At 45.5% G+C, this 21057-nt stretch overlaps 1 protein-coding gene across 4 annotated transcripts in view; it reads right to left on the minus strand.

Moving 5' to 3' along the window:
* Positions 1 to 21057, minus strand: part of UNC5A (unc-5 netrin receptor A) — a 335992-nt gene that overhangs the window by 213012 nt on the left and 101923 nt on the right. The window contains exon 1 of one of the 4 annotated variants that reach the window (XM_088465534.1): positions 20127 to 20286. The exons of the other annotated variants lie outside the window; for them this stretch is intronic. Within the exon in view, the coding sequence (XP_088321660.1) occupies positions 20127 to 20187 (61 nt within the window). The 5' untranslated portion in view covers positions 20188 to 20286. Of the gene's footprint in view, positions 1 to 20126; positions 20287 to 21057 lie in introns of those variants that run through there. 4 annotated transcript variants of the gene reach the window in all.

Genomic DNA, 21057 nt, shown 5'->3' on the forward strand with positions numbered 1-21057 from the left:
AAACCTAAGTCCCCCAGGGGGGTGCCTAACCCTAAGTCCCCCACGGGAGTGCCTAACCCTAACCCTCCCTCCCCCTAGCCTAACCCTAACCCTCCCAGGGGGGTGCCTAACCCTAATTCCCCCCCGAAACCTAACTCTCCGACCCGCGGCTGTCCGCTCGTGGCGCCCGGCATCCCTTCGAGCGGGATGCCGAGCGCCGGTCTCCCAGCGTCGGGGAAATGACAGGCGTCTAGATATAGACGCCGCTCATTTATCCCACGCCGGGATAAAGCAGTCGGGAAGCCGGCTGTCGGGAATCCGGCAGCTGGCTTGCCGATTGTATACCCTACACAGCCCCTAATTCTGTAGATGCGCCGACTTGCAAATGCCCCATTACCGCCCAGTTACACCACTTCAGCCACAGATGAAGGTGCGCCAGAGTTGTGTCTGGCTTCGAATCGCTCATAAATGTGTCTGCTCATTTTCAAAGGATGATGGAGCAAAAACACGCAAGATGTTTGCGCAAAACTGACTTGTGCTCAACTCTGCATCAGTGCCCAAACGTGTATATCGTTATTACATGTAACCATAGCTGAGGTAAATTGTTGCTGAATAGCGGTGTTGACTGTGGAAGACACAAATTGTGTTCAAAGAGTGTTGCAACTTTATTTCTACAATGAGTAGATAGTTGGGGGAGAGAGAGCCAGACAATGTTAGATGGCCAAGCATACTTAAAGAGGACTTATCTAGAGAATAATAGCTTTCTTACATTATTTTTCATCTCCAACCCACCATTCGCCTGGTAGAGGGTCTAGTAAATAGTGTCCCCAGTGTACTAATCTCTCAGCTGGGCAGCACTCTCTACCACCTCTCCTTCATATCACTGAGTGCGCTGACTTACAGCAGGGGAGCTGGCGGTGGGGAACAGAATGCTGCCAAGCTGATTTAATTAGCATTCTAGTCACACATCTTGCTGTACCCCCTCCAGGCGAATGGAAAGGGGGATTTTTCTCTGGACAAGGCTCCTGTAAGGCTCTTATTACTTTAAATCCCAAGGTCATAGCAGTGAGCAAAACATTGTTGTAATCCATCAAATATTTCTTTTTATGACACTTTCTACCACTAGACTGATCAAACCAAACGCCTGTTTGCATATCGGTGCCATGGACACCATGTCATTACATGAACATTTTAGTGTGGTATAACGCATTAACACGTTGCTTTGATCCAATTCAAAGTATCCCAAGCTGCAGACTTGTTTCTGATTTACTAAAATATTCACATAGGAATGTTAATGATGTGTCTACGCTCAGAATATCTGTGTGCCCAGATATCATAAACAAAATATATTTAGTGTATCAGATGGAGCACTTCATTCAGTAACTGTCAGTGTAACAGTTGTACGCACCGACAGCTTTATACATGGCATGACAGTGACAGACAAGATTTATCTGCTTTCAATAAAGACCACTTGTAGTTGCAATGTAACAGAGTATAGCAAACTAAATAAGGACCATCACTGGGCTACCTTATGCTGCAGTCTACCCCTGCTATTTATGACTTGCCTTACTATATGCATACACACAAACATACAAATAAAACATGTTGGGCTCTGCTGGTAGTAAATAGTGCTGCCTACTTTTTAAATGTATATTCTTCTTAATATCATTTTGCTGTTTTATTCATTCATGTTGAAGTAGCCTTTGCAAAACATGAATCTTTATTTATAAGTATATAAGTGTCACACATATTCTCTAACACTGTACAATTTGGGAAAAATGACATAGATGTATACCCACAAAACATACATGCAATTACAATCCGGCAGCAGTGGTAGAGAGGGCACCGCTTGAGAAAATAATAATAAAAGAGTAGTAATAAAGTACGATTCAAGGACTGCTTATGGCAGATGGCATATAACATAAAAATGAAACAGCAACAGTATTGCATTAAAATGACATTTAATATTTGCAGATGATTCAGATGATGTTACACTCAATGACTCCCCACTTACATATGACATGGTAGCCCAAATCTGAAAAATTATTTTTAAAGATAGACATTTAAGCCTAAGAAACAAAAACAAAACAGATAACAGACCTCCTCTAGGGTGTCTCTGCATTAATCAGTGGAAGACAACCATGCAGACTACAATGGATGTCCCAGGCTAAGAAAACACGGAGTGTGTCCCAAAGAGAGTTCCTTAATGAATCGCCAATAATTGCATGCACAATTAAAACCAAGACCAAGAAAACTAATGCGGTAACCTGGGGCTACATGTTCTGTATTGTCCTCTGCAGGGTATTTATTGCATGGGAGCAGCCACTCGTAAAGCTGAATGGGGCTTATTGAACATGCTGTTATCTCTGCTGCTAATGGGTAATTGGGAGTCAGGAGCTGCTACCAGCAGATATAAATTACCCACTGCAAACCTAGAACATTAAGTCAGACTTTATTACCCATTATCCACAGCTCCTTCTCTTTCGTAGAAGTTTGAAGTATATTAGGGAGAAAATTTATGCGTTGCAATTAATAGGATGATAAAACATTCCGATGGTCTTAATATTTGTCTCACCCTAGTCTCTCTTCTAGGGGGGCTCTGAGACTGTAAACTCGCTAGAACAAAAAGTGAAAGCTAAGTAATTAGCAAATTTCTAAGCAGTTTTATACGCAAATGAGCAATTGGTACTAAATGGCCATATATGAAAACACGTTCTCCTAATCTGAAGGATTTTCAGTCCTCAGTATAAATAAGACAAACCTAAATCCATGTATGTAGAGTATATGTATATAGGTAGACAAGACAACCCTATGGAGAGAAGCCTATGTTTTTGTTATATATGATATGTACGATTTACCGTTCTGTCCTTGAGTGTCAAATAGAAGAAACATTTATCACACTCAATATCTTTAATGCATCATTGTATTCACTGAAGAGTGACACACAACCTCTTCATTCAGTAAGTCTAGAGCCCATATAAAATATATTGCTCTTGCTTGTGATTGATTTAAATGTATATTATATAGTATGCAATACATAAAAACTCTGCATGTATACAGAAAGCAAACAGTAGCAACAATACTAAAAATGTCCTCAAATTAAAGAAGATGTTGTTTAAAGAGAAACAATATTCAAACCTGTTCCTTTTCAGATATCCATCACTTGGTTTATTGGTTATCCAGCACTATGCAAATACAAGTATATATTTTCTATGTACAAAGGAAAAGTGGCAGTGTAGACGGTACACCTTGCACCTGATTCACAGGTGGACACAGTTGCGATGTCGGATGCAAGCGGTTGATGTTTTCCCTCTGCGTATGGTTCCAAGCAGCACTACGCATGTGTCCCGATGGTTAGCGCCGTAAGCCACAGAACACATTTGGACACAGAGGCAATTTCAGTGGGTGTGTCTGGTCGGTCACAGGGGTGTGACTAGCCACACGGGCATGTTGTGGTCATCTTTTGACGCAGATGCACTGATTTTGGTGGCTATCTGTAGATGGAGTTTCTGCGCCTCTATAGGGCTAGTCCAATCTTCGATGGTGCAAATTATGATAAGTCTCAATTTGTACAGCGGTGGATTAGCACCACAGCCGGTGGGCGTCTCTGTATGAATCACATCAGCTGTGGCCCATTATTTTGTTGCATTGCCACTCAGCTGTTTGGAATCTAAACCCATCCAGCAGCTTTTATGTAAAGGTGAATGTTCTTGTGTACATATAGCCTGATTCAGAGTTGCACGCTATGCACGCAGCAGCTGTGTCTTTGGACGCAGCTGCTTTGTACAAATATGCTAATGCTGCAGGAGGCGCCATAGGACAAAGAGGCCTCCTGCCGTCATCACAGATCCGAAGACGCATTAATGGATCCCCGATGGTCGCAAGCCAAAGGCTACTCATATTGACCACCTCATCTGCACTACCAAGGCCAGTAAATCTGTGTTGGAAGGTGCAGAAATGAAAGTGCCCCCCCCCTCCTTTTCAGAAAATGCAGACAGCGCCGCCCCAGTCACGCCCACAAATGTCAATCATGCTGTGGCTTAGAGGGGACTGCGACCCTTGTCACTTTCAGTGATCAGCACATGTGCAGTACAGATCCTGCACATGCACCGATCATTAAACATCGGAGTTGTGCATTATCCATCGGGTTTATGTAGAACTCTGAATCAGGCCCATTGCACCTATATTTGTTCAACTACGCTGGGAAAGTAAAGTGAAAGAAACCTTCACTTACCTTCTCACACAGGCCAGGGGGAGTGGGCAGCGCTGGTTCCACAGGACGAGCATGCACGTCACCGCCGTGCGCGCGTCACATGCACATCACACAGGGCTGCCATCAGGGGGCGACTGTTGGGACTGGAGTCCCGAGTCCACCCAGTGCCTGCTACATACTGCCCGCCCAGTGACAGGTCCGGTTGCACCCAGCGGCCACTACTATCCTCCAGGGCCTTCTCTCCACTGCCACCGCCGTATATTAGGCTTCTCCCATTCCACCTCCTACCTCGTGTGCCCACCAATCGCTAGTGTGCCCACTGCCCTCAAAGTTTTTCTACAATGAAGCCGGCATGCATGACGTTATGCCGCTCTGCTGAATGACAGAGGAGCTGCGGCGGGCGGGTGGTGTGAGTAGTCTGAGGAGCCGTCCGGAGCATGGAAAGTGAGACAGTGACAGAAGAAGGATGGAGTGAGTGAGGTAAGGTAAGTTAAAGTGTGTGTGGACCTCTAGGTAGCACAGCCTTAGACTATGGGTCTCCTGCTGCCTGTCTTAACTAAAACATGCACAGAATAAATATATATATATATATATATATATATATATGTGTATATAGTGTATGAGTAAGGTAGCAGGGGAAAGGGGGTTGTGAGGGGGGTTGCGTTGGGGGTTTGTGCAGGTTGAGGGGGGGCCCAGCACTGCCTAATTTGACAGTCTCGGGGCCCCACAATTTCTGATGGCAGCCCTGATGTCACGTGCACTATCTAGGCAGGTCCCACGCGTGCAGGGCACACAGGTTCTAGGCTCCGCCCCCTGACTCAGACTTTTCCTCAGCGAGGAAGATGGAGGACACAGGACCTCATTCAGAGTCGGTCGCGAGCACCGATGTGCTCGTAACCGACTCGATGGTTTGGCCTGTGCACGCGTGCGCAAGCCCCGGAGCGACAGGGAAACTCTGTCACTCCGGAGCTCATTACCAAAGGGGCGGCTGTCAATGTTGATCAACAGCTGCCCCAGTTTGGTAGGCGGGCCGGGGGGGTGGTTTCCAAAATGGAGGCGTTCCTTTACGAACGCCTACCGTTTTGTGGGCGGCCGCACTGACATCATCAGTGATGTCAGTGGGGAGCTTTCTGCTCCATCAGAGAAGAAAGCTCCCTGGGGCTTACGTGTCCCCAGACCCAACCTTAGGGTCTGGTCGTAAGCCCCGATGGTCGTGATGGTGATCACCATCGCGACCATCAACCTGGTCGGTCGTTAAGCTGTGGGTGGTAACCCACAGCTTAACGATCAATAAGGAGGCAGCCGTTCAGGATGCAAGCGGCCGCCCTGATTCAGTGCGGCCGCTTGCAACTAACGACCGCCTCTGAATGAGTTCCACAGTGTCTGTGTCTGCCACAGACACGTGTGTTGTCTTCATTCCACAGCAAAAGAGTAAGACAGCCCTCTCAGGCAGCAGACTCCTCTTCTGAGGATGAAATACTGTTCAAAAGAAAGTTTATTAACCCTGTCAGGTCGGAAGACAGCAGGGATACCTATGAGGAGGAGGGAGTCAGTCAGGTTGTGGAGTCTCCTTCCCCTCCCCCATTTTCTCACAGAGTGGTGAGAAAATGCAGTTCTAAAAAGAAGCATGTAAGTGGTGTTTCTTCAAGAGATGCCTGTTCAGGAAAAAACATCTCTTTCCCAGGTATTGCCTGTAGTTGGACTACCTCTAAGATCCACAGCACTTCTCCTGCCCGTGGCCGGCACATCTTCCAACAAGTATTATGTGCAACTGCGCTCTCATAAGGGGGCTAGTAAGCACCGTTCATTATCCCCTGCTCACTCATATAAAGATATCAGTTACCCCTCCATGGACTGGGAGTCGGAGGAGGTCACGAGAACCAGTGCGTCCTCTCACAGAGGCGAATACAGTGACCTGCAGATGGCCCGAGTAGCCTTAGCAGGCAGAATGCCATCTTCTAAATTGTATACATTCCATTGGGCTATCGAGCCCTCCCAGGTATATCAGTTTGCTCAATTGGCCTTTAGAACCGCCCTCATTAAGGAGAACGAGATGGTTCTCCGAAACCATATTGGCATTCTAGACATTCCTGCCCTGTTCCCTCCAGAGATCAATCCGGCTCTTGCATTACTAGTCGGGGATAAAGCCCAGAATGAGACTATAGATAAATTTCTCAGAAAGATACAGTTTAAAGTCTCAGATGCCGCCGGGCCACTTTTATTCATCTTAGACAAGGCGGAGAAAGAAGGAGTCTCTAGGGGCTTTCTAGACTCCCTGGTAGCTTCCAAAATGGCCCTCTTAAAGGCTATTAGCAGGCCAAAATTAATGATTGGCCAAACTTTTGACTTAATTTCCAATACCTGCAGAACGCGCTGGTTAGCTAGTACAGGTCTGACCAATCTAGCTCCCAGGCCTGTGGACATTCCCAAACTGACAGACTCTGACCTATTTGGTCCTGACTTTATAGATGAGGTGAAAATCTGTTATAAAGCTCGTAAGTCCTTGCCCCCAGCCTCCAAAATGGCTCTTTCATCAGGAGGGTCGTTCTGTTGGAGCCAGCAGTTCGACTCGAGATCATTGAGGTGCCCCCAAAGCACATAGAGGAGTTTTCTCTCACACACGAGTGGCCAGAAGAGCAGTGTCCAGCAACTCCAACTCCTCCAGGAAAGACAGAGGATACAGTAAGTCACTTCTGTACAATCACTTCCCCCTGTCTTTCTCAAGCAATAGATGTCTGGAAGCAGATTACCACAGACAGGTGGTTGCTAAAGTTCATAGAAAAGGGTTTGTCCCTCGACCTTTTTCGATTTCTACACCAGGTATTCCCCTGAACAAAGAATTCCAGTCCTCTGCTAAACGGGGTCCTAACCCTAGCTTTACATCAAGGCAAAATCGAGCTAGCGGACATGTCCAAAAAGGGTTGTGTCAGCCACCTTATTCCTGTGAAGAAACAAGACGGTTCCTACAGGCCCATTTTGAATGTCAAATCCCTGAACCAGTACGTAAAGCCTCGTTCCTTCCATATAGATGGCCTAGCAGACGTGCCTTTCCTGCTTGTCAGGAACGATTTTTGCATCAAAATAGTTCTCAAAGAGGCCTTTCATATAATCCAAGTTCACCCAAACCACAGAAGACTCCTAAGGTTCCTCTGGAACGATGCCTTCTATCAATGGACGGTGATGATATTTGGCCTGTCCAACACCCCATACACGTTCACCTGCCTCATGAAGGCTGTTCTGACACACCGCTATCAGAAGAGAGTCCGCTGTGTCATCTACTTGGTAGATTTCCTGGTTATCCACCCAGACGTAGAAGTCTTTCTCTCTCACAGGGACATCATTTTGTCTCTCCTTCAGAATTTAAATTTCACTGTAAACCTAAACAAATTAGTTTTGATGCCATGTCAATCAATATTTTTTCTGTGATTCCTCATAGATTCCCCTTCTTTCTCAATCTTAGTTCCCTCAGAAAAATAGAGAGACATTCAAGACTTCGTAACCCAGGTCCTTCACCACCAGCTTTCCCTTAGAGATTTAGCCAAGGTCATAGGGAAAATGAGAGCGCTGGATCCAGGTTTCATCCACTCTCCCCTCGTATGCAGATCTCTCAAGACCACCTTTCACGTCTCCTTCGGCAAGGGTTTGCTTGGTGAGATGCCATTCCCCTACCTCCCACAGTTCACAGGGCGATTCTCAGTTGGACGACCCTTCCACTACCTCATCCCAGACCCCTTTTAACCCCTCCCCTGGAAATTGTCATTTCCTCCGATGCCTCTCTTGCAGGCTGGGGAGCATTCACAAAACAAAGAGCGGTAATGGAGAGATGGTCTGCTCGGGAATCAACAGCCCACATTAAAATTTTGGAGTTAAGGGCTGCCAAACCAGCACTATCCTGTTTCGTTCCTCCGAATTCTCGGGAGACCTCGGTTCAGCTCTGCCTCGACAACAGGACTGCAGTCTCTTACCTCAACAGAATGGGAGGCACATTATCCCGCATTCTGGACCTCATTCAGAGTCTGTCGAAGCGGCCGCATGGTCGTACGTGAAAAGGGGCCGTATATGCAAATGATTCCCTCGCAAGTTGCGTCCCTAAGTTCGGATCAGTAGTTGGCCGACCAAGGGGAGGAAGCGGTCAGAAGAGAAAAAAATACGCCTCCTTCTCGTACGCATTGCACGTCATCTCCCGGCATATAAGGATTAATCGAGACCATCGGCAACCATCGAAACTGGTCGTAGAGCTCAAGGTTGATCATACCCTCTCTTAAGCTCTACGATCATGTCAGTGTAAAAACCTCCCATATCACATGTGCCATGACGCTACTTTGTTAATTATGCACTCCCATAAACCGTATGCACTCCCACAAAACGCCGTCCGCATAATTAGGTACGCCTGCGTTCGGATATCCACTCCCCTGTTTTCAAGCACCTTCCCCTGTTACCACCCACAAACGCCTCAATCTGTCACTCAAACTACCGACCTGGCTGTGTTCAAGGAGAGAGATATTTCTGATCATAGCGGCTAGTTTGCGCATGCGCATTGCGAACTGTACGCATGCGCAGTATAGCGAACATCGGTGGCGTACGACCGTGCGGACGCTTTGAACGACTCTGAATGAGGTCCTCTCTGCCAAAAGGCAGTAGACATATGGAACTGGGCGGTGCATTGATCCATACTCCTGTGTACCATATATGTCCCAGGGGAGCTTAATGAGCTGGCTGATTTCCTGTCCAGAAAGCGCCTCATATTGGATCGTGTAAGTCTCAGGCCAGAAACCTTCCTTTTCATAGTAAAAGCCTTCGATCAACTGGATGTGGATTTTTTGAAACTCCATCCAACTCCATCCATGTCAAAAATCTGGACCCAAGGAGCCCTACACATGGACACCATGTCCTTTCCATGGAGCGATCTCACTCTCCCATATACTATTCCCCTTCCTGCCATGCTGCTGAAGGTGCTTCACAAGGTGAGAGTGGACAGAGTGTCTTGCCTCATTCTGGTGTACCCTGTCTGGCCCTCCAGAACATGGTTCTCCTTGATCACTCAACTCTGGAAGGGACTCAAACTTCCCCTAGGACTGTCCAAGGACTGCTACCAAGGGAGTCCAGATCTACTGCAAACGCTCCCACAATGCATATGGATAACGACATTATTTGGCTGCTAGCCCATGCCAATCTCTCAGCCTCTTTCTTGGCTTGATAAATGCTTCCAAGAATGTTTGTTTCCTGGCAGAACTCACACGCTCCAACCTCAGGTTCCCATTCCGAACACAACTCGGCAATAGATTTTCTGACCACTAAGTTCGGAACAGACCTAGCCTCTCTCACGATACGCTCATATGGCTCGGCCCTGTCACTGGCCTTACAGAAAATAAGCTATACCTTAGGTTGCTCAAGGGCATTTCCTTTCCAGGCCATCATGCCCATGCTACTCTTCCACGTGGGACATTAACTCTTTCCTAAACTTTATAGCTACTATCCCTTCCTTGTCTGAAATTTTTTGCCTTTCACGGAAGTTAGCTTCATTATTGACTTTGGCCTTTGCTGCCAGAGGCGCATAGCTTTCACTGTTCCACACTTCAGAGCCATGGATGACCTCCATCCCAGAGGGTTTTCATGTAGTTCTTGAAGGACACACAAAACCAAGTTCTGTTCGAAACCCCCTGGTGGAATTCGACCTGGTAAAAGATTAATCCGATCCCAACCTCTGCATAGTTGATTGTTTATCCACTTACATCACACTCACGGCACCGATTAGAGACAACATTTCCAACTTATTCATCACGTGTCGTAAGCCCTTTCGTCCGGCTAGGCCTTCTACGTTCAGAGAATGGATTGTTTCTGCCATGCAGAGCTCAGGGATAGACACCTCTCTATTCAAGGGTCACTCCCTACACGGAGCAGCCATTATTTCAGCTGCCGCTAGAGGTCTTCCTTTGCAGTCTGTTATTTTTGTGAAACATTATTTGAGGCCTTCTGACACTCAGAGGATAGAGTTTCTTAGAGTAACCACCAGGTATGTGGTAGTCTGCCCACCAGCTGTTGCTAGGTGGAAAGCCTCCCAATGAACAAACACTAGTTTGCAGGACTCTATGATCTGCAAACTCTATGTTCTAGGGAATAGATTTGCCACCTAGCAACAGCTACCACCCTACCCACCCTGTTACTTTGCTAGGTCTAAGCTTCAGTATTTTATACCTGTTGTATCTCTGGTTCCAAGTACACCAAGAGGACAGAAGAAGCAGCAGGCAAAACCACCTAGAGAACAGAACAGACCTCACCCTTCTCTTTAGAAGGTTCCCAAAGTTCCTCGGGGCCTGAGTGATGTTCCTGATCCAAGGCAACATGATAATCCCACCTTCTACCCACTCCCAGTTGGGCTCATAAATATGTTTATGTTCACATTTACAATGGTTTTGAGTAACCCTAGTTTTTTCTGCATCTACACATGGTCTCCTGTCTTCTTTGTTTGTAGATTACAGGAATCAGGTTGACCTCATTCTTATTTGTTGTATTTAGGATTGCGATCTGTAAGCTTCTGAAATATCTGAGTCAGGGGGCAGAGACTAGCGCCTATGTGCCCTGCGCGCGTGCACGTGACCAACGTGAGCGCACACGACTTGCCTAGGTAGTGCGCGTGATGCACATGTGCGTGGCGGTGATTCGCATGTGCGTCCTGTAGCACCAGCGCTCCCCCAGCCTGTGTGAGAAGGTAAGTGAAAGTTTCTTTCACTTTACCTTATCAGCGTAGTCAGGAGGCTTGCACCTAACCCACCAGCTGTTCTATTCCCTAGAACAAAGAGAGTTTGCAGATCATAAATTCCTGCAAACTAGTGTTTGGCACGCCCCCATTGTGGATATAGATGGTTTCTCTATGCTCTTTGTGGCACTGTGTATATGTTGGAATGTGACTGACTAAAAATGTCTGGAAAATGAAGAAAAAACATGTACATGCAAAGTATTTTCTCCTATTTATATACAGTATGCTCAGTGGAATTGTTTGCAGCATTTTTTTGATAAAGTACTGCTCATTTTGGCCCTCACTTTTGATGTAACTGGGGACAGTACAGCTTTCTTTTCATACATTTTTGACAAAGATAATGATGAGGTTAGCTCATTGGGATGTCATTATGTGACCGGCGGCCGCAATACCAACATCAGAATACCGTCAAGGGACTTAAGATAGGCGTAGAAATACAGACGCCTATCTTAATCCCGATGCCGGAACAACGAAGGATGCCAGCTCAAATTAGGTAAGTCTGGGGTGCCCTTAGCGTTAGCCGCGGGTGGGGGGGTTAGGTTTAGGGAGTATAGCGGGATACAATCCATCGGGATGTCACTGCCAATATTCTGACAGGAGGCATCCCGACAGCCGGCATTACATACCCATTCTAGCTCATTGTATAGTGCAGTACATTGGACGCTGACCAGTACAAGAAACCTGGATAGTTTTCTAGTTACTCTACTTTATAGGCTGTGACGTAGTAAAAAATGGACTCCCTCTAGACATCTGCACAGGGCCTGAACTATTGTACTGGTTTCTGGAAGTTTAATCAAGCAATGTCAAATCCTCCTCTGCAATTGACAATTTCACCTGTAAGTCTGCCAGCTACTCTAATAATCTGGCAGCTATTCATGACTGGCAGTCCTTTCTGTATGTTTGGAAGCTCTTTCTGACAAACAGGCAGCTTTCTTGGTGACACATGCAGCTCCCGTCGATTGACTCTCTTTACATAATTTTTCTCAATTGTACAAGCCTCACAGGACATCTCCACCAGTCTCAGCTGTGTGTTGCGGTAAATATTTAAACCACATGATGAAGTGGCTAAACAGCATGGTAAAACCAGATTTAAATCTTCTAGTTTCATCCCTTATATTGTATGATAGCTCAGTACTACTTATCATCAGGCCAGAACCTTTGGGGCAGGGCCTGAAAAATAGTCCCAAATGATTAACCCAATTCTGAGCAGCACTGGGTCCCTCCTGGCACTCCGGGTCAGTAGGAACCAAGGCAATAAACTACTTGTATCTCCATTAGTGCCAGAGTAAATAGTAGTGTCACCATTATTAATAACATATAGTATTTACTAATACCCCATATTGCAGAAAATGTGAGCAGGGGACATTTTTACCCTTTTATTTGTTTCATTTTTTTTCCCATTGTTAGGTACGATAACACAAACAGCAGCAGATGGTAAGAACTATCTTTCCTGACAGAACCAAATATATATATATATTTTTTTTTAATTAACTAATAAATGACAGTTTGCCATTGCGGTTTGTCAAACTGCTGCTTAATGGGACAGTTGCCACTGAGCCGCCACTGGTTGTATAAAAATTAGAACAGTACTGTATAAAAATTAGAACATTGGACCTGATTCAGCAAGGAACGCAATGCTGCATACGCACGCACTTGGCCGCTGCGTGTATAAGCTAATCAGTGTATACGCACGGCAACCGCAGCACAAGATGCAGACACCCAGCAATACATAATGCCGCCCACCTCCCTTTACTCTCAACCTGAGTAGGCCGCAAGATAGTGGAAACATCGGTAACATCGCGAACCATCGGACCCATATGCAGAATAGTGGTTGATCTGACCCTGCAGCAGATTATGCTACATCTCCTGCACGCAATGAGGCTGCATAGGGTTTCGTAATGCCTAATTTATGCACACCAGGTAAGAGATAGGAGAAGCCAGGAGATGCTGGGGATAAAAGAAGAGGAAGCTACAAGTAAGAATGATAATAAACAGGAAAATTGAAAGGCCCAAACAGCGCCCCCTGCCCTGCGGTGCTCTGTGCCATGGCACTGGTCTCATCACCCTAGTTACGGCCCTGATTACAGGTGACACGTTCCCGGACACTACCCCAATCTAACTGACCGCAAAGTGTTATTAAAGACAGTCCTTGATCTTTGTCCCAATAGGTAATTATCTAAAATGTTGTCATCATAACATTATCAACAAATGTCAACAAGATCAACAATATATATACTTTGTAGATGATCTTATACAGAACATCCCTGTTTATCCACACTCTCCGATTTTACATTCCTTTTTCTCTGCAATTTCCATTTTCTCTCTTCAGCCATACATATTCATAACTCCATACTCAATGCCGACTTTGTCTCTCCCCATTATTGTCGCTGTTCTTATCCTAATTTCCATATAGCTATATAATATTAGTCCTATCCCACATATATTTTGCAGTGACTTAAACACTAATACATTTCCCCCCAGTCCTCCAAGCTACTTCTCTTCCTCCAAGCTACTTCCCTTCCCGCAACTCATCTTATTTCCAGTTACCCCTACAACAACCATATGGACCCCAACTCTACCTCAGCACTAATACAAAAACCATCTGCAAGACATCAGGAAACCCCCCCCCCACTGAGTGCTCCATGGTGACAAAGTATAGGCTCTCTGTTTTAACTGGGCACAAGGACAGCATAGCACACCACTGGAATTCATTCTGCGTTTTTCCCTCTCAATCATCCTTTCTTTGTCATTCCATATACTGAGAAGTCTGTTTTCAAGCAATTAAACTGAAAACAGATCTGATAAAGAAGAACATTCCTCCCTCCTCCTGTGACACAGTGTCTCAGGGTCCCAGTAATTCCCCTTGTCAGCACTGACAGGCTCATCACACTGGGAGGACTGACGGAGCATTATTACTGGGACTCTGAGAATTGCCTCCCACTGGGAGATAGATGTATGTGTACAGTGGCATCCAATGTTAACATAGTGGGTACAATTTATCTAGGCTCCTTAGAGAAAGCCAGCAATGCATTTTAACTCTTAAGTATATTTTGGCAATGCTTTTATTTGTGTGGTTTTATCTATTTTATATGGGAGCTACAGGATTTAAAATGTCATATTTCACAAGGAGGTACTGATAATTATATAAATTCCAATTTTGCCAAGACTGTTTGTCTTGGATTTCATCCAGTCTTAAAAAGTGGATTACAATTGCTCAGCTGTGAGGATTCCTGCAATTTGCTCTGAAATTAGGTGTTTGCAGAGATGAAAATGTCTTCACTGAAGAGTTAGTCCATGAACACAGTTGTGTTACCAAAGGATGGAAATAAGCTGGGCAAATTGGCCTACACTAATATAATTGCATAACAATTGCTGATCATGTACCTGTACTTTTTGAAGAACATCAGTTTAGACAATTTGAATGAATGACATAGATGACCGTTACTGTTAACCCCCAGATTGACATGTTATTGGGACTGCTCTGAACATACTGTACATCTGTACTATTGTCAGTACATTAAAAGATATTTTTGTTCTTCACTGTTTCAAGAAATTAGCTGGTTTACATGATAGACAAATGGAAATTAGTGCTGTCCTTAAACTGATGCTAGTTTGAAGACCTGGTTGGATAAAGTGCTCCCCTTTGGCCTGAAACCACTCATACTGTATAATGGGGAATCCTCTGAACCCCTCTCTTCTTACTGTCCTGCTCTCTTCTGTCATCTCCACATCCCCTTCCCATGTGCTCATATAGAAGCCTCCCACAATTTTCAAGAATAGGTAAGTGTCTTAGGGGCATTAATGCTATGTGGGTGGTGGTAATAATGTTATTCTGGATGGATTTTAATGTTACTGTATATGGGGATATTATTATGAAATGATTAGTGTGTGGATTATTAATGTGGGGGTGGGGTGTTAGCATTATGTAGTGGGCTGGTGGGAAGTATTGTTACATGTTGAAGTTTTATTGAAAATATAAGAGAACTAATGTTATTTGTAGATTATTGTTACATTTGGAGGATGTTAATGTAATGCAGGATTGGGGGGCTATTAATATATTGTGGGGGCTATAATGCAATGTCGGAGCTCTATTAATTAATACCTTCTCCAATTATAAATATACTTAATTTTATGGGCACTGCTTGATACAAAAGGAGAAGTGTATGGGATGGTCCCGAACACGATAAGGGAAATCGGATACAATTACTACTAAACCAACTTATCAATGTAATTATTATGACACAATGTCCGAGTTACATAATATGGTTGGCGGTGCTCCCAGGAATAAATAAATATGTAATACTAAGTAGTACAGGGTGTTTAGCAAGGGCTAAAGAAGAAAAAAAAATCATATTTTGGGGCACTCGTTTCTTAAATGCATGTAGAGTAAAGTAAGAGGATATGGATTCAATTAAAAAATACCTTATATTTGTTCTCACTGAAAAAATAGGGTATTCAGACTGCAAATCCACCCTTCACATAGTGGTAATCATCAGTGTGGTAGATCAATTATAAAAACTTTTTTATACACAACAATAGTGTTATTAAGTCTGCGGCGAATAATATATAAATAATAATAAATACACAAATATAGTCAACAGCAATGGCGATTGTATTGGTAATATTATCTATATGGCATCTTTATCAACATCACTGCACCTACTTATGTATTTGAATTAAATAATTGTACCTGTCCAGAAGTGTTATTGGACACAAAAAAAATCATAGAAAACGCCTAAAAAGGGTAATAATAACAGAAGAAAAGGTCCATTCATAATATTGGTCCGTAAACATAGGTAAAAGCAAAAATAAATATAAATAGTCTACCAGTTACAAACAGATCCAATTATAAAGGGTGTTTCACTCGCTATTGGCCCCAAAGTTTTTCTTATAATTTTTAAAAAGTAATTGCCGTAATGTAGTGAAATTTGACACAGACCCACTTTGTATCTGTGGGTTACGTGCTGATATGAACCTGTACACAGCTGACCAAGGCGTATTTATTGTCCAGACATACTGAAAAACTGAGTCGATAAATGTTCATATCGGCACATAACACACAGACACGATGAATGTGGACACCTCAGTACACAACACCACTGTCAGAAGCAGGAATACCTACTGACTAGCAGTGGTGGCTCCAGAGGTGGGGCTGCAGCGCAGTGCAAACTTCATATAGGGGAACCACACCAACTGCCATCCTCACTGGCATCCTCACTGGCTCTTCTATTTGAATTTTGGACTGTGCTGCTGACTAGGGTGGTGAACAGCTGGCCTTCACTTCACGCATTAACAAACAGCTGGCCTGTATGCTAATGGCATACACTTTAAACACTTGCTATGACTACCTCATGTTTCTCATAGACCAAGGTATGTCTGTGTCACATTTCACTAAATTACGTCAATTACTTTAAAAGTTATGAAAAGGCCAATAGCGAGTGAAACACCCTCTAGTTTCCACAGAGGGTCCAGTTATGTCTACTAAATTTGAACACACCCTGTGTATTGTGTGCCACTTAGCAGTGAGGGGACAGGGTTGTAGCTACTTAGACCGATAGCGGGACCTAAGTACACACTTAAATCAGGCATAAATAATTACATAATTAATGTGGGTGTAAGCGCAGGCAGTGCAGTACAACACAAAGATGCCACTGTCCCTTCTGCTGTCTGGCATCTTCCAGGGAGAGGATGCCAGATGAGAGAGAGACTAACTAGTGACTGTGTCGATGGAAAGATGGATTAGTGAGGGCAATCACTCATGTGCAAGTAGTTAGGTGGTTCCTGGCAGGGCCGGACTGGGACTAAAAATAGGCCCTGGCATTTAAAGCACACAGGCCCACCTTGCGTCAGCATGTGGTTCCTGGCACAGACTCCTCCCCTTACTATTCCTGACTCCTCCCACTTCCTAGTCTATGCTCTTACAAATATAATTAATATTACAGCAACATACAAGTGTACATTATTCTCTGTATTAAAATACACACATTACAGAGCTCATCCTGCAGGGGATTCAAACATATGCAATAATCAGACATTTGGTATTTGGTTGGTTCTGTTAAGTAAAGCTGGCACTTCATTGGTGGAGGTCACACACAAAGAAAAGGGAAGGCATTTTCTCAATTGACCAAGACCTAGTTTAGCAGTTATAGAGGATTAGACAATGTTCACTGTAGGAATTTTTGAGGGCAGGGGTGCTGAACACAGAGGACGACACATCTGTGCACACCAAAGTAGAGAAGTAACTATACATTTTGGTGCCCTGTGCACAAGAGCATTGGTGCCCCATTAAAAATTGAGGTAAAGAGAGTGCGCACCGAAAGGCGTGCGCAAAAAACACAGGTGTGGTCTCACTGGGAAGGGGCATGACCACTCCATAGTACCACCAATTGAAATTATGCCACAAAGTAGTGTCCCTTAGTCAAATTACACAGCACAGTAGTACCCCTTCATCACATTACACAGCACAGTAGTGCCCCTTCATCACATTAATCTTCACAGTAGTGCCCCATTGTCACATTACACCGCACAGTAGTGTTCCTTATTGATTTTACATCACACAGTAGAACCCATTCACATTATGCCAGAGACCATTCACGTTATGCATCATAGTAGTACTCCTTATACACATTATGCCACACAGCAGTAGTGCCCCTTATACATTATGCCACACAATAATGCCCCTTACACATTATGCCACACACAGTAATGCCCATTACACATTATGCCACACACAATGATGCTCTTTACAAATTATGCCATGCAGTACTAGTGCCCCTTATAATACATTATGTCACATAATAGTGCCCTTTATAACATTATGCTACACAGTAATGCCCCTTACACTTTGTGTCCCCCCAGTAACTCAACTCCTCCTGTGTTCCTCCAGCAGTCTCTCAACTTCCCTGTGTGCCATTAGCAGGTGTGGATTTGGTGGTCGGCCGCCAATCGCTCGTGGCCAGGCACAGGGTGTCCAGTTTCGGAGGGCAGGCTGGTTTTCAGCCAGGAAAATGCCTTATTCAGCATCCACATACAGGCCCTCTTGATGGCAGTGTTCCTTGGTTGGGACTGCTTGCTCTTGGAGGAGCAGGGAGGCTGCTTCCAGTCTGGGTGCTGCTGGCTGCCTGCTTCCCACGGCTGCTGTGTCTCCACATTACCATGCCTGCCAATGCCTGGACCTGAAGCCGTCTGCGCAGGGAGACGACTATGTCTTTGGCTCCTCACGCCAGTGTATCACCCAGTACACAATACTGGGAATTTCCCCCGCCCACCCTGACTTATCTTTGTGATTGGCTGCTGGATGCTGCTACTAAAACATGGGGAACACTGGACTGCGTGCATGCAGTGTTGTAGTAGGAACAGGAAGGAAGCTGCAGCTGTGCTGTAGTGGGAAGATACAGTAGCGCGGGTGCGGGGGAGCGGACACTGGATGCCCCTTCTGGTATGTGTAAGTAAAGAACAATTTTAACCTAAGATACACTGGTTCAGCCAATGGTGAAATGATATTGACAATGTGTGATGTGTGTGTGACAATTAGTGACTGTTGAGTTTGAGGCAATGGATAACTGTTGTGTGACAGTCTGACTGCTGTGTGTGTTAAGAGAGAATGGGTGACTGCTGTGTGTGTGTGTGAGACACTGGATGACTGCTGTGTTTATGTGTACATCTGCATAGTAGCCATTTCTATCCTCAGTAAAAGAAAAAAAAAAAAAAAGAATGGTAGCTGCTTTGAGCAAGTGGTGAATAAATGGCGTGCGCATGCGCGCCGCATCTATTCACTGGAGAGATGGACTGGGGGCATGGCCAGCAGCTCCCAGAGAACTGGACATGCATCCAGCGTAACAAAAATGGGGTATGGGTCATGGGTACAGTTTTTCCCATGAGACCAAGCCCCTTTAATTTTTGCAGTGCACCTTCAGGGTTCTCAATACGCCTAGGGCGCCAAATAATATATTCCCTTTCCAAAAAAATTGGGCTAGGCCCGAGCTTGGTCTCCCCAACTAATCACTGCCAGCAGCAATTGGTTTGGGAGACACTGCCGGCAGCAATTGGTTGAGAGAGCGGGCCTGCAGGACGAACTGTGTGTGTGCTATATCTGCAGCAACCAATCAGTGCCAGCAGCATCTCTCAACCAATCGCTGCTGCCAGCGTCTTATCCAATTGCCACCGGAGACCACCTCCTTCCCTCCCTGACTGCCAGCATGCATGCTCTCCCTCTTTTCCTTTGCAGATTCCATCGGAGCAGGCGGATCTTCCTTGCTGTGGTGGTGCTGGGCTCCTCTAGCTGCCTGAGCTCCATCCCTGATGCCTGCATCCCAGTTCTCTGCGCGCAGGGGCCAGGAAGGAGCTGGAGGCGGACAACAATTACTCGGCGGGGAGCTCCCACCAGGCGAGAGGTAACCACTGCTATCTACGATAAACCCCTTCCCCTATACCCAGCACTGCCCCAGCTGCTATCCTGACCCCCTCCCTACCCCCAGCACTACCCCCATGCCCCCAATATTGCCTTCCCCAACCCACTATGTAGGATGTATAGTTAGTATATATATTAGGGATGTGCAGGCTCGGATAGGTTCGAGTTTGCACGTGGAGTTCGGATTTTTCCCTCCAAAAAAACGGAACTCAGAACGAGGCAAAACGTCATCTTGCATGGACGAACATCATCATTCCTGGACAAAAGACCAGGAATGATGATGTTCGTCCATGTAAGATGACGTTTTGCCTCGTTGTGAGTTCCGTTTTTTTGGAGGGAAAAATCCGAACTCCACGTGCAAACTCGAACCTATCCGAGCCTGCACATCCCTAATATATATGTATAGTTTGTGTGTGTGTATATATTTATATATATATATATATATATATACTTAATATATACACACACAAACACATTTATTTATATATATATATATATATATATATTTGTGGGACTACATATCCCAGCATGCCCTGCCACAGTTTTAGCATGCCCTAATAGCAAAACTGTGGCACTGCATGCTGGGATGTGTAGTTCCATTGCAGCTGGAGGGCCTGAGTTTGACACCACTGGTGTACAACACCATATATAAATATACACACATTACACTAACACTATCACACTAACTATACATCCAACACACCAGCACAAACATGCACCCTAGCACAGTACACACACACACACACACAGATTCATTTCACACTTACTTTTTGATGCAGCTAAAGCAGCAGGTTGCAGATGGTGATGGGGGCGGGCACCTTGCACCATTAGGCCCCGCCCCCTCACGGCATACTTCCGCGATTTGCGGGGACCTGAGATGAGGCAACAGGGATCAGGACTATTCACTGATGCCCGCAGACGGATATGTATCGGGGCGCAGGGCGGGGTTATTGCTACTGCTCTCTGGCCGGAGCAGAACAGAAGTGCTCTATGGCTCCGCCCACAATGACTGATGGCCGGGGCCAGCCACTCTGATTGTGACTACTGAGTGACCAGAAAGCAGTAGCACTTTTCCCCTGCCGCTAAGCAGGGCATCGGAAAGCATATTATCTGCTCAGCTGAGCTGATCTTCTACACAGCCGGACTGGCCCATCTGGTCATCGGCCCTTCTGGCATTTGCCAGATTTGCCCGATGGCCAGTCCGGCCCTGGTTCCTGGTATCAAAAGACATTGCAGACACCAGAGTCTTCGTGGGAGGTCTGCCCACACAGAAAGAAGGTACCTAGGAGCAGGGCGTTTTAAGAGAGGAGGGGACGGTCCTGCAGTGCAGTAGATTCTGGCTTAGTGCTGGATTCTACTGCACATGCGCGAGTCTCCGGGAAAATGGTGCCTGTGCCAATTTCCCGGGGATAGCAGTACTGCGCATGCGCGAGTCACAAGGCAAACGGTCGCAACAGAGCAGCACTATGGACAGGTAAGTATAAGACTATGGGTGCAGGGTTTTGTGGTGTGGGCCCCCCTGGACCCAGAGGCCCGTGTGCACAGCACACCATTCACCCATTGTAGATGGCGTCCCTATCTAGGAGGTAAGTGCAGGGTGAGATATCCCACCTCTGTGTGCGGTGTTTTCCATTCATCACAAGTCGGGGACTGTGCAGCCGGATAAGCGTTTGGCCTTGTGGCTTGATTGCCTGTGAC

This window comes from Taudactylus pleione, unplaced genomic scaffold (genome assembly GCF_031769625.1).
Source record: "Taudactylus pleione unplaced genomic scaffold, aTauple2 ptg001990l, whole genome shotgun sequence".
In the NCBI taxonomy this organism is placed as follows: domain Eukaryota; kingdom Metazoa; phylum Chordata; class Amphibia; order Anura; family Myobatrachidae; genus Taudactylus; species Taudactylus pleione.